Source organism: Pempheris klunzingeri, chromosome 24 (genome assembly GCF_042242105.1).
Source record: "Pempheris klunzingeri isolate RE-2024b chromosome 24, fPemKlu1.hap1, whole genome shotgun sequence".
NCBI classification, from domain to species: domain Eukaryota; kingdom Metazoa; phylum Chordata; class Actinopteri; order Acropomatiformes; family Pempheridae; genus Pempheris; species Pempheris klunzingeri.
Genome location: NC_092035.1, coordinates 9,561,950 through 9,588,703, shown reverse-complemented (window position 1 = coordinate 9,588,703; position 26,754 = coordinate 9,561,950). Strand labels below are relative to the sequence as shown.

At 41.8% G+C, this 26,754-nt stretch overlaps 1 protein-coding gene across 1 annotated transcript in view; it reads right to left on the bottom strand.

Annotated features, from left to right (window-relative positions):
• Window positions 1-26,754, bottom strand: part of LOC139223434 (gamma-aminobutyric acid receptor subunit beta-3-like) — a 55,166-nt gene that overhangs the window by 6,119 nt on the left and 22,293 nt on the right. The window contains exons 5-8 of the mRNA XM_070855345.1: window positions 15,260-15,480; window positions 12,619-12,701; window positions 10,732-10,869; window positions 2,941-3,093 (exon numbers count right to left, since the gene is read on the bottom strand). Coding sequence (XP_070711446.1) covers window positions 2,941-3,093; window positions 10,732-10,869; window positions 12,619-12,701; window positions 15,260-15,480 — 595 coding nt within the window. The remainder of the gene's footprint in view (window positions 1-2,940; window positions 3,094-10,731; window positions 10,870-12,618; window positions 12,702-15,259; window positions 15,481-26,754) is intronic.

Here is a 26,754-nt window from a genome sequence, read left to right as displayed (position 1 = left end):
ACAGCTGGAACAAAGGCACACAGCAATCAAATCTCCTCTAATCACAAGCCAACAGGCCATTAGCAGCACAGCTCAACATTAGAAAAAGGAAAAGGTACCATGTAGGATGCAATAAAGCGCATGAAAGAGCGATGAATGTTGACTGCGAGAACAGAAGCAGGGGCGGTAAATCAAAGCAGTGCTAATTGAGCACTTCCAGTCATCACTTGTATACGGCGCAGACTGTCAGTTAGCATGCTTGTTCAGGACCTGTCATTTTGGGAGTCTGCGGTTGAGAGAAAAGAGGTCTGAAAGACTCCAACTCAAACCTGTGTCTACCGTTACGCTAAAAGTGCTCCGGTACCAATTACAGCTAATGCCCACACCTTGACTGTTCATGTAATATGATTATGAATGACGGGTCTGACTGTGGGAAAAGGCTTCCAACCAGATTAGGGTGCGAGCAGGTCATTTGTAGCTTTGCAATCCTCCGAAACTGCTAAGGAAAATGAGATTCTCCTTCAAACAATTCAATTGTTTGCTTGCTGCCTCCTGAATTGATTTCTCCCTGATCATTACACTGCTCTTACTGGCAGGTTTGCACACACAAAGGAGCAGGCGCACACATACATGCATGGCTACACACACACACACACACACACACACACACACACACACCCTCTTCTACCATCAAGATACCTTCTGAAAGCTCGTAATGATCCATCAGGAGAAGTGAATGGACCGGATATTGCAGCAAGCAGCACTTCACAAATTCCTCACACACACACACACACACACACACACACACACACACACACACACACACACACACACACACACACACACACACACACACAAAAGCAGACATAAACCTAGGCAACATATGGCAATGACTGGATATTGCATGCATGTCTTAACAAAAACCAGCTCAAGCAGGTAAATAAAGGTGTATGTAAAACAGATACACACACACACACACACACACACACACACACACTGATGCTCTCCAGATATCTCTAACTAGCTGCATGCGCCTGTGATAACAGGTAATGGATCAAAGCATGTTTTCCAAAGAGCATTATGATGTGTTAAGGTCATCACTGCTCCATTATCTGTCCATATAAAGATGATTTAAGGACCACTGCAGCAATCAGTTGGCCCCCAGTCTCAACCATGTCCATGTCCACAGACCGCGCTGTGTATGGCTGCTTCATTATATGAAGTAATGCATATAAATAACTATGTATTGTTTATATATATATATATATATATATATATATATATATATAGTTTTATTTGAAATGTAGTTATCTATATTTATATATATTCCATGTTCGTGTAGCATGAAGCGACTACAGCTTTCATCTCATTTGATTTCATGACTGTATGTAGTAAAATTTCAAATAAATGACCTTGGTACTTTAATACCAACGGACACACAATGACTCTGGGGCCTGATCCCCACAGGCAGTTACCTAAGTCACCTGGTTTGTAATCCAGCCTTGTCAACTGACAGTTTGACAGTCAAATCTCAAAGGAATCTGGGTGTTTAAAGTGCCCAACTTTGATTTCTCTGCAGACAGAGGAGGAACAAAACAAACACTGGTCCAGCATGCAAAGCTGTGGTTCAAGTATCCATTTCCATGCCGTCACTAATTGGGAGGAATTTGGTGTTTTGCTGCATGAATGACTTGATAGTTACAATGAGTGAGTTGATAGTTGCAAGTTTCGAATGACAAAAATGACTAAATTAGCAAAACCACTCTGAATAAATCCCTGAAGAGAATCTGATTGTTTCGGTTTGTTCCTAAAGTATCCTCAGTAATGAGAGCTGTCACTAACATAGTAGTTGACTAGCTGATTAAGCTAATGTTGGCTCCCTGACGTCAGGGATGTAAAGGTGGCTTTACATGTAACTGACGTCCTGTAACCTGTAACCCCACAGGCTAATGTAGTTATTTGATGTGCTCCTTGGCCTTGGACGTAACGCTCAGTTATCACTGTAGGTGGTGAGATTACATCAGAGCAGATTAACACACTGTAATCCAGTATTTCGACTTTTGTTGTGCTTTTGGCAAAAAAAAAAAAAGAAAAGACAAAAACCCTCCAAACAACAGCAGCAGGTGAAATCCTAGTTACTGTTGCTAAGCTATGATTGGACCATTGCTATTCAGGGGAGGCATTTCCTGTACAGTCAATAAGCAATTTGCTGTGGCATTAATTGTGACTGGTGAAGTAAGTCTGCTGTTAAATTTGTATTTTTAGCTACTCTCTCAATGTATATTATTATGGATATCATTTCCTTGCCTGATTGCTCATGCGTCACCTAGAAGGACCCAGCTCAATATTCAACAAAGCTGCAACCTCCCTGTGAGGAATCCCAATCATCACAAACCAGCGACCTGCTGCTTCCGTCTCTGCTGGGTGCTGTTTACGGCTCACAGGAGCCCCACACTGAGTGGGCCTTTGCGTCCACACTGAACACTCCTCAATAAGAAGTGGAATCATGCTCATTAGACGTGATGCTTTTGCAGCTCCTGGAGGCCTCTCAGTGACCACAGCAACTATAGACACAAAGTTTGACCTAGATTGGTCAGAGTCAAGGTTGAGTATTCATGCGTTTGCCCTGCAGGGAGGCACAGTGGACAAAAAATGTTTTAGCTGCAATTTACATACCTAGAATACTTAAGTAAAATTGATTAGCTTGTGTCCGTAGAAGACTTTTTTTCCCCCGTTAGATCAGACAGAAATAACAATATTTTTCAAATCCACCTCCATTTCTGAGCAATTCCCTAAAGCGCCAACTAATACAACAGTAGGAGAAGTTCAGCCTCTCGCTGTGCTCGTGAAAACACATCGCATTGCATTCGGGAATCCATCGGGGAGGCCCTAGCTCACTTTGGTCCCCGGCCTCATCTGAGGAAGCCAAATACCTGCTCCTTAACAGCCACTGCTTCTCACCTAGAGCCACTCTGGCTGCTGAGGCGTCGTAGTTTATCCAGAAGGAGACCCAGGAGAGGATGGTAATCAGGATCGATGGCATGTACGTCTGCAGGATGAAGTAGCCGATGTTCCTCTTCAGCTTGAAGCTCAGAGACAGTCGAGGGTAGGCACCTGAGGAGAGAGGAGACAAAGATAGCAGTGCATTGCATTTTTAAGGAAGTGTTAGGGGTCACAGTCCATCCAGTCCAACTGAACTGGTTCCGCTGATTTTTTGTAAAAAATAACTTAAAACATTAAAATGTTGACAGTAAAATCAACATCTAACTTATTTAATTCACAGGAGCGCACAGGGACACCTTGTGTTTTTGTTTCAGTTTCTATGACAACCCCGACAGCATGGGTTGGATTTATTGCCATGGTAACAAGTACCCCCTTCACTAGCGCAAGCACACACCAACTCACACACACACACACACACAAACTGTAACCCTATTTCGTGATGATGTGACACAATATTCAGGATGGTGATGAAAATTTCAGCACATTTTGATTTATCAATTCAACACATCTCATCCACCTACATAATTCATATGATGATTCTGCGGGATTCAGCATTACTGCAGTGATAATAGCTTTATGAATGCACGTAGCAGTGATGCTGTAGCCTAATATTCCTCACCATGATATGCTATTTCTGCCACTACTTCTCCATGACCTGGAATATAAACAGCATACATGCGTGCGTGTGCATGAAGCTGAAATATGATATATGACGCATGATTTCTCATCAATCTCCCAGCGTATGTCTCTGCATCGAATCTATGGCTCGTTACTCCCACTATTCTTAGCTATTTCTCCATTTTCGTTTTATATTGGAGGAGAAGTGGGGGCCATTACACTGTAATTTCCCATCTGTGGGTTTCAGCCAAAGCTACTTGTGGCGAGCGTGGGTCCAATCGACTGCACACTTGTGTGCAGAGTTGGATATAGAGTCACTGAAAAATAGCACACACAATCTCATTAAGATTCTGTGCCTACTGTGTGTTAGACTGCAACAAAATCCCAACATGTTATTTTAAAGGACTAGAGTCATCGACTGTTATTACTGTAACTGCTACTAACTGATATAACTGACATTTAAAGGCCGTCAGCATCCAGCAGACCCAGTTTGTAACCGGAGCAAATATACTTTAGTCAATGGTTTGGTCCAGACTGAAATATCTCAGCAACTGGATGCATTGCAGTGATATTTTTACCAGGCATTCATGTTTCCCAGAGGATATATTGTCCAAAATGTGACTCCTTGACTCACAAGCGTGCATTTTTTAATATATTGGAAAGGCTGCACTGAAATTTGATGCAGACATTCGTGGTGCCCAGATGATATTGGTGATCTTCTGTTTATTATTATTTAGTTGATGGATTGGTGCAAAATTTCACACAGACATTCCAACCCATTCTCATTCCCAGGGCATCAAATCCTGATTCTTTGTACGTCAATATTAGATACTCAGAGCAACTGTTCTGGCTGTCCCTTCATTCCAAACGATTCTCATTCCCAATTCGTCAAATACTGACAACCCTGCCACTGCTTAAGAAAACATGTTGTTAACATTCTGAAACTGTCACTGTTTGGTTAGGTTTAGGCACTAAAACTGCAGGGTTGGGTTTAGGAAAAGTTGGGTCAGGTTAAATAAAGAACGCTACTCATATAACTTAAGTTTCACGCGGGACATGAATCCTGCTGTGCTGGATGAAAGCCATGTGTTTGTGCTATCCCACCATCCCTTCATCTCCTCATGTGGACCTGCTGTCCTCCTGCTGTCATAGAGCACATTGACCTTTACCGTCCCATACAGATGTAGAAGGGTGCCTTTTGATCCATATCAGACACCAAAGGTGGCGACAGAGCGATGGTACTTGACCCCCCCTGGGAATGAGAAGGTTCCCAGATGATATATCCTAATGACACTGAGTTTTCCTCTAGCTCCATCATGAGGTTGACATTTATGGTCTGGAGTGAAATGTGTCAGCAACTACTGGATGGATTGTTATCAAATTTTGTGATCCCTTAACCTTTCACCTATAGCTCCATCATCAGGTCAAAATGTTAAGTTGTCCAATACCTGCAAGTGAGGCCACTGATCTATTTCTAATTATTTGACCGGGAGAACTCATCAGAAATAAGAAAATTCTACAAAAAAATAGAAGAAAATATTGCCAGACCAGTTCGCAAATGTGACTTAGTCTGGAACCTTTTTATTTCCAAGGGGCGTTATCAATGCGCACAGACCAAAGTGTCTCTAGACACAGCTGGAATTAGCTTGTTTAGAGAAAATGTACTAAATATATTTGTTTAATACTAAAGCATGATGGCATGATGTATCGTATTAAACCCGCCTCATATTCAATAAATGGTGGGAGGGAGGGACACCAGAGCAAATAAAGCATGAGCTCGCGGATTCATCTGGTTCCCACACTAACATAAAAATACAGCTCTTAAACTGTCACCTAATAAGCAATACAACCTGAAATACAACCTTCATCATATAGCACACAAAGCATTTCCCCTGCTTTATAGCTAATAGCGATGAAGCTGAAAATAACATCAACAGACCATCAATCTGCATTTAGCATCATGAATATTGCGCTGTGACTGTTTTGTAAAATGAAAAAATCGTAGATCATACAAAGTAAAGTAAAGGTTTCACCTTACAAATCCAGCGATGTGGCAGTTAAAGATCTTTCTAGTGAGCCATTGTTCAGGCATATGTCGTCTCACATGTGGAGCTTCCTAGCCTATCACCATGTCAATTTTGTAATATTTGGAAATAAATATATTTATTTAAATTATTTATTTAATTGGTTTATATCCATTAACATAATGATTCCATCTGTAGCTGTAGCTAGAGCTGCAGTTTTTATACTTGCTGTCAACACCCAGTGGGGAATGTTGGCATACACAAATGTAAACACAATGCAGTATGTATGGGTTTTACATTTCCAGCAGCTGCAAGAGCCCTCCTGCAATAAACAGAGGAAGGCGCTGGGTACTTTACATGAGCAGCAGAGTTGACATAGTTGAACAAAGGCAGTGGCGCTCACTCACAGGAACCGAAAAACATCAAGGTAAAACAAGCTAATGGCTCAGAGTTCTGCAGAGATAAAAAGCACTAAAAGATGACAGGGGTGTGTGTGCGGGGGGGGTGGACATTATCGGTTAAGATGTTTATTATTGTTTTTGAGTATTCTAATGGATTGCAACATATTGCAATACTTTTTAAGGGATCATCTGCAGGATTGAAGGGCTGTGTGAGCGCCCTCTAAAACTGACCAAATAACATGAAATCCTTAATTGAGACAATACGGGCCTTCATTTTTCCCTTAAGGTGTAAATTCACAGGTGGCTTCCAAGCTATTCCGTAATGAGTTTAAGAACCACTTATTAGGTTGTAGTCCCAATTTATCCTTTTACTTTAATTTTGAAGCTTTCTCTATTCTTAATACACATATTTGAAAGATTAAGATCATTTTAAACGTACAAATTAAGTGGTAGTTTTTACCTCTTAAATCTACAAAAAAAAAACAATATGATACACAGTAGACAGATACAGTAGATTAAATTTACAATGATGTTAAAGAGACAAAAGCAGTAAATCCTCAAATCTGAAAAGCTGAAATACTCAAATATTTGGCATTTCTACTGAATGTATGACTCTTCTGGTGATCAGCTAATCAATTCACTGACTTATTGTTTTTGGCTAACTAGCTCGACTAGTGTTTAGGTGGTGAAAAGTAAGTAAAGCATAGATAAATGCACAAACTGCCTTATTTATCGCAGTGGATGATTCTCCTGTATTTGGCTGTTGGTTAACAGTCTGGCAGCCACGAATAAAGTCAACACACACTAAACATCCACTTCATTATAGTGTGAATATGAGAACAGACTGTAACAGGTCCTAAAATATCCCATTCACTTCTTTTGATGCATCCTTAATGGCTGCTCCTCAAGCCTAAATTGGAGCCGCGTATCTTTGCAGGAGCAGATGCAGAAGTGGCTTAAGAAAAGAGGAGACTGAGGTTCACTTGCGTGTGGGTGTAGAGCTGTACTGGCTGTAACTGCTACACCAAACAACATGCGGGAGTGGGAGGAACACCATGTGTGAGGCCCAGGAGGAGAGGGAGAAAGAAGAGGAGACGGGGTGCAGGGATGGTTAGAAAAGTTGAGTGGATGATGACAATACAACAATAGTCTGGTGGGGCGGCCGGGTAGACGGGAGTGCGAGGAGAGGGAGGTCTGCTGTCTTCGTTTTTGTCTCTTTTGTCACCCTGTTGCAGTTTAGGAACGATAGACTGTGCTGTAACCTCTGGCAGTTTTTCCCTTTTTTATATTTCGTGTTTAAGGGCCTTTTAGCTAACATCTACAGAAAGGACTAAACCGTGTCTTTGTGTGCTACAATGTGAGCTGCAAACATTTCATGTCTGCCTAACTGAGTGTTATGGCTCAGTTAGGCAGACCTGGATACCAGGACGCCGCTCAGCCTTCCAGTTTTTCCCACTGGCCACTTGTAGTATTGCAACAAAAAAAACACTGCAAATTTTGAAGGTGAAATCTGTTACCATTATTGTAAATAATAATGTATGCTAATAAAGATGCCATTATTAAATCTGCAGTACAACCATTTCTGTTATTTAGTTATATTGATAAATTCCCCATCAAAATAATAGTAATCCTAAATTCAAGTCTTGATGAGACTGTTCTTTTTAACAGTTACTGTATCACCATAAAAACTGTGAATTCCAACTTTCCCATGAATCGTTATTTATCTTTTTTTTACAAAATTGAACTTTCAGAGCTCTTCTCAAAAGCTGTTAATGAAACATTTTATGTTTTCTAAAACCCCAAAACATCAATGAATATTCAAGGCCTGTTCCCTCTAATTACAGCAAAAACATGAAATACAGATGTTAGTGAATATTTAAAGCTGTTACTATTGCAGCAACCTTGACATCATGAAAATGACTGAGAGGATGAAGGCACCAATGGTGATGATACCTATGCATTAGAGTCCAACCTTAAACAAACAGGGCAGTGTTGTCTGGTCACATAACCATTAGCATATGGACATGTAATACTGTATGTGCACACACAAACAGGCAGTGTTTGTATGTGTGCTTAGAGGAGAATAATTGATGTTTTGGGCCTCATTCCACATGAATATATGATGCCCTGAATCCTGGGCTGTTTTTCTGCCAGAGAGCAGGGTAATTGGCATCCAACCACACCTCTTACAAGACTGAAGACAAGATAATGTAAAGAAGGTTGGTAGGAAAAAGAGGAAAAAGTGAAAGAAGCGACCGAGTGAGAGAGATACTGTGAAGGACAGAAAGGAGGCATAGGAATAGAGAAAAAGAGAGGGAATTAAAGGACCTGGTCATTAGCCAGCCTTGCAGGGAGCCTTTGATGTGCTTCACACATCCTGCCATGAGCACGGGAGCGGACCACTGGACACTAAACTTTAATTGTCACCGCCTGCAGGGGACATGCCACTTCTCACAAACAAGTGCGCTCGCCTTCAGCACATTCACATGCGAATCACACACTAAGGCAGAAACACACATGTGCAGTGCACCGCCAGGAATGATGGTTAACACACTGCAGCACATGTGCAACACTGGGAGATAAAGACAAACGGTGAAAACAAAGGATGCTGCAGCTCAGAGTGCAAAACTTGAGGGAAGACTGGGAGCGCAGCGTCAATAAAAACTACCAAGAAAATACCAAGAAGGCAAACAAAAGAATGATTTACTGTTCTTGTCCTTTTCAGTCTGGGTGTGACTCTTCCTCATGAGCATAACTTCTATGAGAAATGATGCTGTTCCTAAATGTCACACAGCTTTTATTCCCCCGCTACTGCTGTGGAGAAGCTGCCTCTGTGAATGTGTCTCCACTGACCAGATTATATGGCAGTAGGTTAGGGAGCGTCAATAAAGTTCTGCCTTTAGACCTACACGTACGCATAAAAATCAGATTAATTTAGGACCTTCATGTACGACACATTAAAACTAAAGTTCACTGCATATATCAGAATACAATTTCTCCTCTACACTTCTCCAAGTTACCAGCACAAATTAATTATAACATAAAATACGATCCTGCAAATGTTTTTCTTGACAAAATGTTGCCCTGTCTTCTAATAAATTGCCTGCAGAAATGAAAAGCTCTACAGAAAATGGCCATTATGAACCATAAATAACACTTGATTGATGTGTTTCACAACACCAGTTAATGATGACACCAATGTCAAAAGATTTATAGGCCTCTTTCTTGTGTTCGCATTTAATTCTCCCGAGCGTTCATGTCATATTTTGATCAGTTAGTATTCTTTAGGGGTTTGCAGGAGCACTTGGGTTTGCTGCAGCCCACTGAAGCTCTGTTACACTACTGTCAACGTTGTTTTTAAGTGGTTTATGACAGTGGCCTTACTTATTTTACCATGAAATGTACCATCTGAGCTTCACCATGAAGACTAAAGGTATATGACAGCAACATGTACTTTTATTTTGAGTTTCATATTGCCTTTACACGAGAATCCCCTCAAACTTAAAGGCCATAAAACATATATTAGAAGGTGATCATGTCTGTCTTGGTCAAATCGATCACTATGAGCGGATGGTTATTATATCCATATTTTTTCTTTTTCTCATGCAGATTATCGTCTTATTGGCATTTGCATATTTACTACATGAATATTAAGTAATGAAACGCATAGGTTTGCTCTTTTATTGACTCACTCAGGGCCCTCAAGGGGCCATTTAATCACTGGGCATCATCAGTCCACTTGACAATGGCGGCTTAAACTACAGCTTTTTGGCAGTTTGTCATAAACTTCTAGGATACCACATTTTTCAATGACTGCAACCAAGTATCATTGAATTAAAGTAAAAAAAAATGGAATTACTGTAGTTTTAGATAAACTGTACAGCACTGTAACTGGACTACTTTATTATAAGCAGCTTTCTGATCCATGTAAGTGGTAGAACACTATAACCGTGATCACTATATGTTTAAATAATGGGTACCTACATGAAGATACAATTTTCTAACAAAGCGAGAAGACTTTGAGTTACTTCACAAGAGATTTCCGTTTGCTGTTTGTGATTTTTTTCCTTGCCGGTTCAAAGTGGGCGGGATTATGTGTGTAAACATCATGTGTCTTGTGCACGAATCAGAATGCAGCAGCTGGCTGTAGCTGAGTTTCTATTAATGCTTATTTAGTCCTGCATAATGTTATAGAGAAATGTTTAAGATCTGAAGAGGCTTTAAGATTAACTTGACGTCACACTGATTGATTGTATTGACTGATTAAATTGATTGGTCCTCAACTACATTTTGTCAATGTCAGCATGATAACAGCACCAATTCCAGCGTCACCTCACAGGGTCAAAGACCACCTGACAGGGGCTCAATTTACTCTGTAAATGGCAGCGTTTACGGCTTGTTTTGGTTAAGCGCGACTCCAGCATCGTTGCATCATCCACTGTTACTTGAGGGATACTTCAAAGGCAGCGCCTTTCCTCACTTCAACCCAATTAGAAGCACTGACAAACACAACTTTAGCTCTGAGGATTTAAGATCAACAGATCAAGCTTTGGCATGGATTTGTTTGCTACAGAAATTGATTAAATAATCAGCTTGAAAATAGGCCAGCACTTGCTATGATATGAACAATGTCATCTAGTTTGTCACTCCATCAGGTCTTATTGTGGAGCCCAAAGCCCTCACACAACACACTGAAGTACATTTACCTGTGGAAAAGACTACGTTCCTGGACACCAACTTGTAATCGACAATGGAGAACTGAGGCAGCTCGATCCGTGTCACCCCCGTTACAGCCGTGTCGCCTCCTTTCCAGTAGAACTCGATGTCGTCTGTGGTGTAGCCATCTGCACAAGACGACACACACACACACATACACCAAGGTGTAACCATCTGTCTAACCATCACAGGAGACCAAGATATGCAGTGTTGCTGATCATCCAACTGGGCTGTCATTTGGGAAGAAAAAAAAAACACGTTTGAAGTTGTTTCCAGGAACCAGACGTTGCTTTGAAAAGCAAGTCAGTTAATAGGTTCACTTGAGTTCACAAAATGTCAAAAGAATTCAGAAATAGCTGACATTTCCTATGTCCTTGTTAGCTCTTGCTTCACTTTCTGTATTTTTTTATAGAAATTATTAAGAAACCAGTGGGGCACTCAGAGAGCACAAACCGCCCAAGACCAAAGGCTTTTGTATCTTTTGTATCCTCTGATAGGTGCGCCTGTTGGATCAGGTGTGAATCAATCAATCCTTGATTAAAAGCTTAAAATGAGGTATTCAGTTTTATTCATATATGGAACTCCAGAACTATACCCCATGGAAATATGGTCTCATACTGATGTCTTTAAATTACAAGATTCTGGAGACTTGGCATCATAAAGGGATATTACAAAAAAGGCAGTCTAACAATGATTAAGCGTCTGGGGGCGAGGGCAGATGTTTCTGGACCTCCAGTGTAGCCAGTAGATCCGGATATAAACCTCCTTTTCCGTGCCCTGGTCATTGTTTAACCCACATGAATGCAGATACATTTTTCAAAAGCAAATATCATTTGCTAAATCAGTGTCAAATGATTGCAATGGGATTGCAATTCGCCCAATTCAGCTTCTTTTGCTCTTCACACAGACTGGTTACCTGGTGCCAAAGCCCGCTCAAAACTAATCAGACTACAAACAGAAACCAGAATGCTTCCGTGGCAAAAATCTTCACATTCTTCATTAATATTCAGATATCTATTTGGAGAAACTACAAAAAAGGAATTCTAATGTCTTCTGAACAATTGTAGAGAATATATGACTTCTCTACCATCCTCAGTTAAAATCTTTTCTGAGAGCCATACTGAGCCCTAGAATGACTTCACCTGTATTTACTGATATGGAGAAACTGGCCTATGAGGGGAATGTACATGCATGTATTTCTAAAATGGTCTCTTTTCTGCTGAATGAGGACCCAAAGCGTGGCTTGCACAAACGTAGAGTGAGATGAGAATCAGACCTGAACATAACAATTGATGAACAGCTCTGGTCAGATTTATGTCGACAGTTTGTCAGCTACTATTAATGCCTGGTGCAGACTGGTTCACTATAATTTCCTTCATCAACTGTACGTCAGCCCACTGAAACTACATGACTCCAAACCTGAATTGTCAGAAATGTGCTTTAGATGTGGCGCAAAAGTCGGCTTATCCTTTGTTGGAACAAGAAACGTTGTGTGAATGCATTGTCTCTTTATCTTTCACTCTGCCCCCTTTTTTTTCCAAATTACACAAAATGGATAGAAGCTTAGGTTTCTTTGGTGTTTTGTACACAGCATGGCTGCTTAGAAAAGTAGTAGTACCTGTAGTTATTTCTTTGTGAAAGGGAAACACAACTTTAAATGTATGCTGATGTTGCTCTGTATCTGCTGTATGTGTGAATAGGCAATTTTTGATAAATAGGGATGTTATTTTCCACATTATTTTTCCTTTAGTGCTGTTTGGTGTTGCTTCTGTCAAACGGTAACATTTCACATACAGTCGTCGACTGTGTTGGTTTTCTTCTCAGCCCGTGCGATGCACTGTTAGTCGGTCCTAAAGGCATTAGATCTCTCTACTCACAGCTCTCTATCTCCAGAGTGCAGTTCTGTTCGTCCAGGGGATACCTCCTGAGATCCATCATGCACGCTGCTGTTGTAGTTATCCTGCAAAAGAAGGCACAGATGGGGGAAGAGAGGATACAAGAGAGAATATTTTATATACTGTGTGTGATTTTGACAAATTATATTGAAAGGAAAATTGATAAGAGGGTAGTAAGGAGGGACGAGGTGATTATCATATTTTCTGGTCTGAACTGTTATTCGAAAAACAGCAAAGCGGGTTGTTACTTAACAGCGAAGCACTGCGAGAATACAATCAGATTAAAGCATTGAGGTGATAGCACTTGAGTGTGTTTCATCTTTGTAGGAAACTAAACGTCCATTTGCCTTTACAATAAGTTCCTCACTTGGCTTCATATTACTGGAGACTATTGGCATTGTCATCCTAAAATAAGATTATGGCACCGCCTCCAAGGTAAATGCTGACTGTGTAACTGAATATATAATTATACTATAGATCACAGACAGACAGGCAGTCCTCACTCTTGTATTTAAATCCATTTAAATTCATGGCACCCTTCAACAAAACTGGCTACCCTCCACCCAGTGATTAAGTGAAAAATTGTGCGAATAAAAATCATATTAAGGCAGTAGATTTTGGCAGAGTTTAGTGCGTGCTCATCTGAACTGGGTCATGAGGAGGTATCCCTTTGTTTATCAGATGTATGAGCTGAAACGGCTGATAATCAGACAGTTAAAATAAGCAGCAAAGTGAAATGCAAATTCAAAATGATTTAGGCTAAGTCTGCCCTGATTATAAGCCGGCTGCTTGGCAGTTAGCCACTGGATGTCTTCATTCAGTTAAGACTCAGATGAGGCTGTGGAAACCCATTAGGTGATATTATTATACAGCTAAAATTACAACAACATAACACTGGGCCTGCAAGATATAGACATTTTGTAATTGTTGTGACACAGTGCAGTTTACATATGGATTTTCTAACTTGGATTTCCAACATTGTTATACTATTACAGTGTCTATGAACTGTGAAGCCTGTCTGCTAATTCACTTTCTTAATGAATTACCGTACTAGTAATGAATTAGCTGAATGCCAAAAGTCTGTCTTTTTCATAATTACATTTTCTTTGAGACTTTTATTCTCACCTTTTATTTTATATATTTAATGATATCATTTTCTAATTTCATAATGTCAATTTTGGTCGCCACCACTGCCTCTCTGTAGCGTGGAGCGTGGATTATTACACCAAAATAAAGAGCAGCAGCTAAAGTTAGCTGGTTAGCTGTTAGCTGGGTGAATTTGTGTTCTAAAAAGTCACAAGAAATTTAAAAAAACAAAACATGAAAAGTGAGAAATAAGATGTAAAAAGTGACGTGAAATAAAAGTGTCATAGTGAAAAATGTTTTGGCTGCAGCAACATAAAAACGTACTATAAATATGAAAACCTTGGCTCATTTTCTGTCACGTAATAGCATAATGAGAGGAAATAATCATTAGATACTGCACAAATGAATCCACATAAATATACACAATGCATTCTTTAATATCATGATAGGAATCTGTATTCAGCATGTTTCTCAGCCTTACCTGGCATACATTTATGTAACGGCTCATATCACAAACACCACGTCACACATCTCCCTCTCCCTTTGATCTCTTGAAAGCATTGAGAGGTCTATAAGTAGCCCACAAGGCTAAGTGCTATGAACTCCACTTGCATAATCAAGCATGTCTGTATGACTGTAAAGTATGAACACTGACAGATACAAACACAAGCAAGCAGGCGCACGCGTGCAAACACACACACACACTTTTTCCTTTGCACTCTAATAATTCAAAGCATGCATCCATATTCATAGGTCACACTAACTCTTCTGAACCTGCCTGTCGAAAAGATCAATGGAAATTCAAAACAAGGGCTGTATGAAACAAATATCAAACAACAGCTGCAAGCTTAACATTGCATTAATGCACCCTCTAACCTGTTCATACTTCTTTTCATGAGTGATCCCTGGCTGCACCCTCCTTCCCATTAAAATCAAACGCCGGGGTGCCCTTGAGCACGACACATAATCCTCTGGCTGCTCAGCGGCCAGCAGCACAGATCTGCCAAGTTTTTGAGCTTGGGCAACTGTTCCACCGTCATATGGCTTTAAACACACGGAATTAACTTGACAGTGGGAAACATCTGAGAACATCTTTTGACCCTGAGATTCACTTTGTTGCGTGTTGTGGGGAGTGTTGCTAATTTGCATGGCCCAGAAATCGCACAGACAACATAAATAAACTCGCTTTCTACACTATACTGGGAAAAACAGCGTATAATTACACGTGGAATCAATTTAGAAGACATATGTTTTAAAGGATATGGATTTGAAAAAGACCAAAACTAATTAGTTCATCTCACAATACTTTCAGGCTTCCATACTCCTAGACCTAGACCTTTAAAAATCGGTTGCAAATATGTAGTTTTATTCTTAAAAAAGGCTCAGTAAGCCCAAAACAGCTGGGCACTGTAGTTTTCAGCCAACATTACTCAAACAGGAGGAAATAGTGTGTTTGTTGGGGACTATTTTCAGTAGAGGATTAATACAGGCTTGGTGGTCTAGTGAGTGTTTGCTTGCATTGCGAAGCAGAGCCCACCTGAGGCCGTAGAGAACGGTTCCGTCTGGATGCAGGCGGATCATGCGGTTTTTGACAGTGACTCCGTGGACGAAGGACTTTTTGTCGTTGAGGAAGTAGGTGTCAGGGACCCAGAGCTGGTCAGCGACCCTGTTATCCAGGGTCAAGTTGAGGGGGATTCCTATGTAGGCCAGACGCTTGTCCCTCCAGTACTGTTGGAAATACATAGTCAACGTGTAGTCCTATGGATGCAAACGGAAGAAGAAAAAGACAATTAACAATCTGATACATACTAAATCATTACTTGGATTACACACTTCCAGTTTTGCTGCATTGAACAAGCTGTCACACATATTTGCCCTGCACATACCCCACTCTTAGAGCTCCTAATATTTATATGACATGACGCAGCATCCTACAAGCTGCAAGGATTGTGGGCCAACTGGTTCAAACGTTGTAGCCAAATTCTCAGAAGTGCCTTTGCCCTCCCTTGTGGACTACAGTAACCCATACAGTACAGCTATGTCCCATTGAACAACAAGTGTGTGGGCAGGCTGACTCATGTAGCTGCAGCTTTAGTGGAAAATTTCATAGAAATTTTCATCTAACATATCCACAAGAGTGTATTCCCAGTGCAGGCACGGTGATTCACAAGGAGTTGAACTGTCATGGTGCCCGAAAGCTTTTTAGGCATATGTTGCCTTTCATTTAATTCAAATAGGATCATCTCATGAGACTTACACCTAGGAGTTAGTAAATTATTGGCACATCTATTCTAATGGCCAAGCTGCTGTTGTTCTCTCCCAATGGAGGACGAACATGGACGGTGCTTTAAGTAACACTTAATTGAACTATCCTCCGAGGTCATCCCTAATTTGTTAGTCTAATAGGTATTTCCCCATTCCCCAAATGCAATCAAAATCAAAAAGACTGAATCTCAAAGGCTCAGATGAAGCATGTAAGAGCTTTGGAGACTTTTACCACTTCTGTAAGTGGAATATTAGCTGTTCAAGCTGGTTGTTAAGAAATAACACGTTCCTCAATAAAGCACATTAAACATTACAACACACGCTTGCTGTTGTAGCCTTAGTTGGTCTGGTATGACTGGTAGTTTATGGTGGCTAATATTAGCTAATGTTCAAACTTTAGATAGATGTTGAATTCACTGACCATACCTCTTTTGCACTTGTGCTACTATTACACTGTGTTTTAGCATAATAGGCACAGTGGTGATATGGAGTGGATGTAATAATCACATAGGCTAACTTTCAGTTGTTTGAACTGGTGGACCATTTGTTGTGTGGTTACTGGTTTTTTTGCTGGGGTGCCGTCCCTAGTTACTAGCACAATGCCCCCAGTACCTTGGATAAAAGGGTGAGAGCGATACGGCCCCTAACTGTGCTGTGTACTGATAAATCCATGGTGCTGTCCGTGGTGCTGAAGTAGCCGACAGATTTGTAATTGTGCCTTTTTCTCTGAGTCCTGCCCGTCTGTCAGTTCCATCTCTTCTGTAAACTAAATACTATGAATCCTTAAGTATATAATATGATGCAGCTTATATATTCCCTAAATAGAATATCACCTTAATGATCAAAGGGACAAGCACCAATGTGTAGTCGTGGAAGAGTGAGAACATCATAGGTAAAACTGCTGCCTGTAATCGATAATAGATTATAATAGGAAGGGGGTCAGGGGGTGGGGGGGGGTAGTGCTCCCATTGGGACATCTCCTCAGTTAAAAATTAGCAAATTGCCTAATGGTTGTAAGCAATGATTATTTTTATCAATGACTAATCTATCACTGATTTTTAGCCCAGCTAGCAGCGTGGCCCCTGGGAAAAACTAATAATACTGCCATCAATCGCAACTGTGCTTCGTATTTAGGCCTAATTAGCAAACGCTAGTATGCTAAAAGGCTAAACTAAGGAGATGAACTTGGTAAATATTAGAGCATCAGCATGTTAGCATTGTCACTGTGGGCATGTTGGCATGGCTTAGTCCTGTTTGGATGAAGCTATTGTTAGTCTATACAATCAACAAGAAAAGAAAAACTAGCAATCAGCTCACACTATATTTTACAAATGTGTTTCACCACTGAGCTAGTGACTGTTTTTCTTTTAAATCACTTAAATGTTTGCAGTGTTCATGTGAGATTCTGATGTTCTTTGTCTTTTTCTGTGTAACAAACATTCGCCATCTGGCACCTAAGCCAAGCAAGTGTTGGCAAGAGGTGGAAGCACGGTACTGTAAGTCCTGTGAAGCACAACATTTTTAGGTTGTGTAAGTTTAAAAAAAAAATAAAATAGGACGGTGAGTATGTAAATGTTTTTGTTTCGCCTTGATTCAAGTAGTATTTGACCAGAGCAGAAGCAGCAGCGGAGATAGAGGACAGAGCCCCTCCCTCCTTCCTTCCACATCCCATAATCCACTTACAAAGCTAACAGTCTCCCTTCTCTATTTCTGTTTTTATCTCAGTCTGTCTGCACCTCTCTCTTTCTCTTCCTCTCTCTCGGGGCAGTGCCATGATCTCCCCTCTGCCCGCTGTGGCGCTGAAATGAAACCAACCCGCACCAAGCTGGCACCGGCGACGGCACACGTCGGCTGGTGCTGCATTTTTCCGGTTCCCGCCAAACACAAACAAAGCTGAAGATTAAAAGCATCCACCGCAATGGCTTCCCAAAAACATTCATGTGTATTAGAGTTGTTACATAACTGAAGTAGTTATTTGTCTCTCACCACTGCGTTACTAATGCTTCGAAAACACTTGAGGTTTTGCATTTTCATGAGATAACTAAAGAATAGAACGAAACGCAATTGTGCAGTTTCAGGCGGTTGACTGCATGTTAATTATTCATTCCTTTATTTTTATTAATACTGAATACTGAATGTGTTTTCCAGGTTTGGTTTGCACACAGAGATGTGAACAGGGAAGATCTTAGTCAGCACAGGATCCAGATTGGTCACACAGCATGAGAAGGAAAAGCGTATTGGCGCTGAGCCATGAATGTACAGTATACGGCCTGTTTGGTATCTGCAGCTCGCACAACGGTTTGGCCAATATTACCAACCATGTGGGAAGAAATCAACTAGATATCATTCATTAACTCATTTATCCAGCAAAGATACCAAACATTCTCCACTTCAAGACTCTCAAATGTAAGCATTTGCTACTTTTATGCCTTTTGTATCATTGTAAATTGAATAATTTGGATTTTGGACTGTTGGCTTAATTGTAAATGTCATCAATAGATAAAAAACAATGCATTCATCAATAGTGAAAATGATCATTAGTTACAGCCCAAGAGGGATCTGTGTCAGATTTTTTGTGGTTTTTTAATACAATGATCTCATACTGATTGTCCTACACTACTGGCTGGGTTTTGGGCTTGTAGGCAAAATATAATTAATCAATCAATCGATCGATCTTTCATCATATAGCAAGATCCCAATGATTCAGGTTCTTGAAAGTGACATAATGCACATGGGGTGGGGGAAGGCTGGGTCAACAGGGGCCAAACAGCTCTTTTCGTGCACCGTGTAGGGACTATTTTCTCTAATACCATAGGATATACAGCTCTGGCGGATGAACATGCTGCTGCTCAGCTTCATGAGTGATTTGAGAATGTATGAATCTATTGGCCACGTGTATAAAACAATAAGCTACATGGGTTAATCTTCCTCTATTAGGAAGCTGCCGTCTACCAGTGATGGCAAAATAAATCCTTGTCAGTTTCCAGGATTTTGTGACATAAAGGGCAGTAAGTGTTATCAGTCACAGTCCCATTAAAGTGGTCAATGTGGATTGATCACAGCATGCGGCGAAAATTAAATTACAAAGAATGAGTCCTGTGGAGTTTGATTCCCCCTCTCCTCCATTCTCACCTCACCCTTCATCAATCCCTACAAATGACTGATGTGTCACACCACTACCCCCCTCTCCCTCTCCCTCTCCCTCCCCCGGCTCTCCTTGAGCGGCATCACTCTTTAGCTATGCATTCCCATCTCCCGCCAGGGTATCAGCAGGTGGGCGGCCCAGCACCCGGCTACAGTGTGCGTACACACACTCCTCGTAAGACATAAATGATTTAAATTAACCATGTAGCCTGTACAAACACGCGGCCAAGGATTCCTCATCAATCTTGCATGCCGACAATCAAATTGAATTTCAGATGAGGACGAGTGCAGCGTTGCATCACCTGCCCTGGAACTGAGGTGGGCTCGGATTTTCTATGAACTAGGACTGTGGAACATGAAATATTGACAACTCCCATTTCCCACAACGCATGAATTCCCAGCACACACAGCTTTGCTTTCGCTGCTGTTTGGTTATTAGCATATGTTTTCATCAGAGATGATGACAGTGACCAGTGGAGATGATTTCCTAGCGAGCCTCAATTATTCAATTAGCTCGACTGGATAAACACTTTTAATTCAGGGTGTGTGAGAATTCAGATAAGCAGAGTTTTGGCTGTGGACTGACCCATATTCAATTTAATCTCTCTCTCTCTCTGCAGTGCTAGCATACTGACTGCTCTGTCATGATACCACTAGTATCTAGGAAACAACCTCCTAACGTTGTTTGTCACATGGCATGTGTTCCCTGGCCATGGCACATGCTGCAGCTAGCTCTATCAATAGGGCTGAGTCGAAAAAAGGGCGAATAAACCGCAAAAGAAAGAATCATCATCATTACTCCTGACACAAGCTCAGCAGCAACATGAAAAATAAATGGCCGCGGCTCTGCAAGTTTTCCCCCGCTAAACTTCCCACTTTGGCGCGGCGAAGAAAAACGATGATATGATATGTAATCACCGTGTACTCCATATGAACCCGCGCTCAAGTCAAGCAATTTGAATCCCTTCAATGTAATTTCAGAGCCCTCCCTCGGGATGGCCCCGAGGCGGTATATCACCGCAGTGCAGGGGAATCCCTCAGTGAGTTCCTGTCCCCCTCCTTCTGCTGCTATAGAATGGTAAAAATAGCACTGTCCCTTATTGAGCGCAAACATGAGGAGGTGATTGAATTGGGCTCTTTCCTCCAAACGACAGCGTTGGCCTTCGATATATAGGATAATTTCCTCACTGTCTAATATCTTATGATGTATGGCCTCATAACAAGGACAGAGGGAGAGAGAGACAGGGAGCAAACAATGGTAAATGTACAAATAGGACATTTTTCATTTATATGAACAGAGCCACTGCAGCACACAACTGTACACAGTCCTTTTTCACTGTTATTATTAATGTGTCATATTCCTTTTCTCCAAGATTCAGTTTCAATTAAAATAACTTTTTTATTGATGGATTCTTCAAGGTAACCTGCTATTTTTAACATTTGTTTGCACCATATTTGCATGTAGGCTCTGCACATTTGGACTGTGAGTGCAGGATGCCTTTTTTTAAATTTTTTTACTGAATGGTCCCAAAAGTGTGTCATGTGCTTAAATAACAGATGCAGTTGGAGAGGACACAGCTCGAGGGGCAAAACAGCTTTCTGAGGTCTTTTGTTGAGCAAGCAGACAAAGATTAGGTGCTATCCACCTCGATAGGCCACAGAAGGAGAAGAACAAGTGGGTGATTATGTGCTCATTTAAACAGTGACACAATGTAACGTCTGCACAAAACAAAACTTTTTTTTTTGGCTTGTGGGCCCTTAAAACATAGTTGTTTACTTGCCACATGTTTTTAATCATTTCTTTATTCTCAGATTGTGCAATTAGAAGTAAATTTACCCAATACTAGACTAGAAAAACCTACACATTAACATGTTTTTTTCCCTCTCCTCTGTAAATCATCTTGCGACCCTTGACACTCATCTCGTGACCCCACGGTTGAGCAGCACTGCTCCAAACCCTTGCACTGCAAGGAGAGCAGATGATGCTCCTGAACATCTCTACACCAAATTTCCTATCGTGTCTCTACTAATAACTTTACAGTAAAGACATAAAATGCTAAAAAAAAAGAAGAAAAAAAATAGGAAGGTTTTTGAGTGTATAGTCTTCCATGTTATTTCTGCAGGGTCCTTACTCTCTATCTTAAACCTGTCTGTTACAGTAAGTGGAATCAGACTGTTGACTGATGACCTTTTTAATAACTCCCATAATAAATCCCCTTCATAGTCTACCTGCCCCTTTTCATGTGCTACAACATAACGGCTGCTTGAGTGGCACAGAGAAAGGAAATGAGGCCGGCGCCTGTCAGTTTTAGATTCCCCAGACCAGATACATGCAGTGTCTTAAAGGTGTACAACTGTCAGAGCGAGGCTATTATCACGACGGGACTGTAGAGATAGAATCAGTAGAACGGGCCCGCGTCCTTACAGTGGGCCGGCGCTGCAAAACCAGGAAGTGCCCTCTCTGCTTATTCGAAATCTCAGCGATCATCACTTCATCCTACAGCGCGCTCTCTCCCGAGGCCAATTACATTCCATCAGGCAGGAAGCCGGATGCCGGATAAAAGACATGGGGGTATATTAAGCCACACTCAGAGCACACAGAAAAGATATGCTCTTTTTGCATAGCTCGGAGACCTATATAAGATAATTAGGGTGGCATAGTTTGTGCATTGGCAACATCTGAATCCAAGATGTATTTCATGCAGGAGAGAGTGCAGGATACGGACGTGGTTACCTTGGTGATTGTGGCACACATGGGGTCAGACTCGAGGTTGTGCGTTTGAAACTTAATTAACACCTAATAAAGTCATTGTGATGCATAGGGAGCAGGTTCATGGGCTTGTTGTGGTACCGGTGCACTTTTTCTGCAAACAGAAATAAAAGCCTAAAAAGCAAAGCAGGCAGCGGGAACATTTGGAAAAAGAGAGATCTTTTCACCTCTCCATAATGACAGATTTTTTTTTTCTCTTTCTGACACCCACACACAGCCGTGGGCGTATGGATGACTAGCTTGTTCAGCCTGTTACTGCAACTACATTGACAGAGCAGACTCTGTCCATTTCCCCCGTGCGGGGAGCTCTACCTTCATTGTGCCATAATTCAATTTCCCAAAGCGATGATGACTTTCACCGAACGCAGATAATGGGGTGGGGATAAAGGCCTTGATAGCTCTTACTGCAACAGAGAATCGCGTCTGTTTGTCCATTTCTGTGAGAGCCGGTCACGATAATGAAAACACACCCACACACACGGTGCCCTTATTTTGCTCTTAAACTTTCTTAATAACAGTATTTCAAAACATTTCCAATGCATTATACTGAAGTGAATTCAGATGACACTTCCAAACCTTACATTAAACTAATTGTCCAATACCGAACAAGCCCCTTTAAAACCTCCCCTCTGAGCAGGATTACAAAACAGCACTAACAAGTGACACATTTTTTTTGTTGTTGAAGCGATCCATTCTGAAGTGTACAACTAGTTTTCAAGTAAGCACTGCCTCAGCACACACATAATCTATTTTGCCTTGCTCTGATCTTGTCCTAGTGTGTGTTTCTCATCAGCGGAGGCCCCCAGCATGCCACAAACAAACCTCAGAGGTAATTAGTGCGCCTTTCTCAGACGCTTTAGCATCTGCTGGTGCAGGAGCTCGCGCCCTTGCGAAGGCGTCGGGGTAGCTGGCTCGTTCGACCTGCCCTGCCAGGTGGATTCTTGGATGAACCAGATGCCACGCACGCTGGCAAGGCGTTTCGATCAGCTACCGCCTCCTCTCTCTGCCTCTGTTTCTCGCGCGTTCGATCCCTCTTTTCTGTTTTCACTCAGTCACTCAATAAATCTTTAGATCTTAAAGTACTCCGCTCCCCTTTGAGTCTCAGGTCTGTTGATTTCCTGATTGCCTCGAGTGTTATGTCCAGTAAAAATTCCCAGGGCTCATCGCGCTGTAAAGACCACCTTGGACTCTGGCTTGGGTTGATGAAATGACCCACTGCACATCAAATAAAGTAGTGTAGGGGTCCTCACCAGCATCATTACAATTCCCCTAAAATACACCTTACAATATAATACTGAGTTGTTATAACTAGTTTCACTATCATTGATGACTAAGAGACGATTTCCACTGATTTTACAACTAAAAGTCTGCAGAGGGTAGAATTAACAGCATAGCACTGACACTGGGTCAACACCCTGACCTCCTAACACCCTGTTAGTACCAATGGTGGGTAGAGTAAACAGAAACGGTGCTTTAAAGTGGTAAAGATGGTATTACAATGATATTGACTCTCGCAGGCTTGGGCAGAGGAAAGACAGGTTTGATATCAAGCCTGAGACTGGGCCAAACCTTCTACTCTTCTTCTAAACATGCTGAATGTTGAACTAGGAATTAGGAACCAGCAGGGCAGCGGAGAAAGTGAAAGTCAGCTGCTGGCGATCTTGGCTTTTAGCCTCGGAGGCTAACAGGGCTAACGTGAGCATCCATTGGACACGTTACACAGTGTCTGAAGTCTGATAGGGTAACAACAGAAGATTCAACCAGATAAAACCAAATGTTGTTTATTACTAATGTAAGGAAGTTGGGTTTTGCGCTGTCGGCTGCTGATGCAGGTTAATTTTGAATTTGCCAAAACGTGTCATAATGACAAAAGTGGCAAAAGTGGAAACGACCCAATGAGACAAGTCTACACAAGTCTAACCTCATGAGATACAATTAATCACATCAGTGTAGCCCGATTACGTTCAAACTGGTCCTCAACAGGTGGCTAATAACAAATGTCAAGAGCACATTGATTCAAGTGTTGAGTTCAGAACCAGACAAATGACTAAATACACACACAGTTTCATCTCCTAAAGCAAAACAGCTATTAAAACTTAGTGAATCCTCAAAGGAGAGGATGCAGTCTGCATCGCGCGTGTGTGTCTTCTCTATAATACACACATGCACATTCACCTTTATCACCTTGTAATACCTCTTTTGACTCCCCTTTGCTCTCCCTTCACCTCAACCTTAACCCCCACATTCGAGGCCTAGCCTTCGTCCTTTGCACTGATTTATCTACAACTTTATAACCTCTATTGTTCTTTGACCTTAACATTATAAGTCACTGGATTTAGTGGCACAAATGAGCCTTACAACTTGGAAGTCGTCTTTTTTCACAAAAGAGACAGACAGAGCTGCGTTTATCGGGGCTGTGCTGTTCAGTCGTGCTCGCTGGATAAACCATGGCACTGTCAGGACAAAAGCACTCATTATCCATTTCCTGCTGGAGAAATCCCCCATGCTCAGAACGCAGACGGTCCCAGCATTGGATGAAAAGCGTCCACCAAATGTCAAACGCCACAGTGAAAAACAACAAACAGCTTGACCGGTCTTGTTTTGGCTTCAACACTGGATAACAGCCAGGAATTATCCATCTAACAAGCGCAGATGTACATGTGCGGTCCCCTGGTGCACTGGTGGCGATGAGAAATAGACCTAATTAATTATCATTTTAAGTGTGATCTCAGCTGTCTGATTACCTGGTTGATCAGCTGCCGTCACGTCCAGTTGGCTCGGTAGCTAATGGTAACAACTGAACTGCTGGCAAACACAGCTTATAGAGTGGAGCATGGAGGATCGGCTAAAACAATAGAGTTTACTGTGAAATGTTTCAAACATAAAAAGGATTTTGCTTTACTTTTCCACCTTGTATCGCTGCATGAGAGCGTTCCCTGCAGACCAGAGGGAGCCAGTCCCTCCTTATGTGATACTTCCTGGGTTTTAGACAAAGATGATGGGATCTGTGTGAATTTTCACGTGCCACCTGAATATATTTATAGTTCTGTTCGGACACTCACAGCACTTGGTTGCACGTTGTAGTCTCGGTTGAGTATTATAAAAGTAAGCATGTCCATATTTTACAAATTTTGGGTTCCCAATGTCAAAAAGTAGGTACAAAATGTTTTGGAATCGGTCCGATAGATTGCCACAGCCAGCAGCCATGACACAAGCTACACTGGCTGTAATGTAATCCTTTGGGGAAACCTCCCCAGTCAAAGTACGTCCACTCGGTGTGTTTGTTTTTTCCACTGACAGGCAGAGGTTGGTAATCAAAGCGTCTGACAGTGTTACAGAAAGCATCCCTACAGAGATGGACGTGTGAGATCCTTTGTGTTTAACGGGAAACAGCCGTTATCTCTCTTGGTTCAAAGCCACCAGACTCCACTGACAAAAATAGTAATTTTACTTTGCAGATCATGTATTGTATGACTTTGGTGTTTTAAAGAGTTAGTTTAGATCCAAACTCACATGTGAAAACACCAAGGTCACAGCGACTAGACAAACAACTCCTGTGTTCTGCGACTGTTTTTATCAACGGAGTCTGGTTGAATTTGAACCAAGCGATATAATGAATATAAAACTTATCTTACAGGTCTGTCTATGTAGGGACAGAACAGAGAGCTTACAAAAATGTTAAAAATGAAATGTTGAAGGACTGCGAGCTTTTATTTTCGACACAGAGCGCAGGCCGAGGAGTGAAAGCCTGGAGTCACCTGGAGAGGAAACTATTGAGTCACTATATTGATCAAAACCCACCCACCCACGCACATCCACCCACGCACACACCTCCCACCAGATAAACAGTGATCATTTACCGATGTGGTGCAGTAAAAATCCAGCCTTCCCCCTCTTAAGTGGATCTGGTCAATAAGGAACAGACATTATAGGTGTGAGATGATGCTCTGTACACTGTGGTGGTGCTTGACTTGATGGTGCACACATGCAGAGGTGGAGGTGTGAACCGACTGACCTGAATTTGACACCTCATGACCGCAGTGCTTTAGTGGCTGTCCTGTTGTAAAGGCACGTGGGCTCGCCAGCCATCATGTCTAATAAAAGTCATAATGGTAACACCCACACAGGCTATGGCCCATGAAACGTGTTGGAAACAGAGGTGTTGATCTGGAATCAGCGACGGTGGCTCGCAGGCTTCAAACCAATTACAACCACTTTCGACCTGAGCATCATCCAGTCAGGTGCTGGGGTCTTAAAGAACTGAAAATGCAGCCGATGGGGCGAGACGGCGTCGCTCCTCTCCCAACGCAATTTGGGTCATCGTCGGCTGGTATTTAAGGACACAGCAGCCTGCAGTTACTTCTCCTGCGTGTGGGTGCGAGTGTCGACACGGGCCCAAACGTCACCAGGCTCGCAAATTAGCAAATCCAATCAGAGTTCCCTGATAGCTGTCTGCTGAGGGGGCCTCCTGGGAGGACACTCCTGAAACGCTGTTAACTCCAGAGGTTAACAAGCAGAGCTACGGTTCCTCCTGGCTGGATAAGAAGATTTAAATGGAGAGCTCAGAGTCCAGTGCATCATTCCCTTCACTCGGCCCATTGTGCACGCATGCAGACCGTATTGATTGTAAAACCACTGTTGCAGCTTTAATCTGTCCTCTGAGTGTGTCGACGCTGCTGTCTGAGGATCAGGAAGCTGCGCTGTGTTTATCATTTCTTTTACACCCTTCTGTGTATGTAAGGTAACACCGTTCTGGCAGCGTGTGAGATAAAGATGTTTTATTGCTTACAGGAAACCCAGCCCTTCCATCTGAGCAACACTGTAATGGCCTGAGAGGGGGAAAAAACTGGATT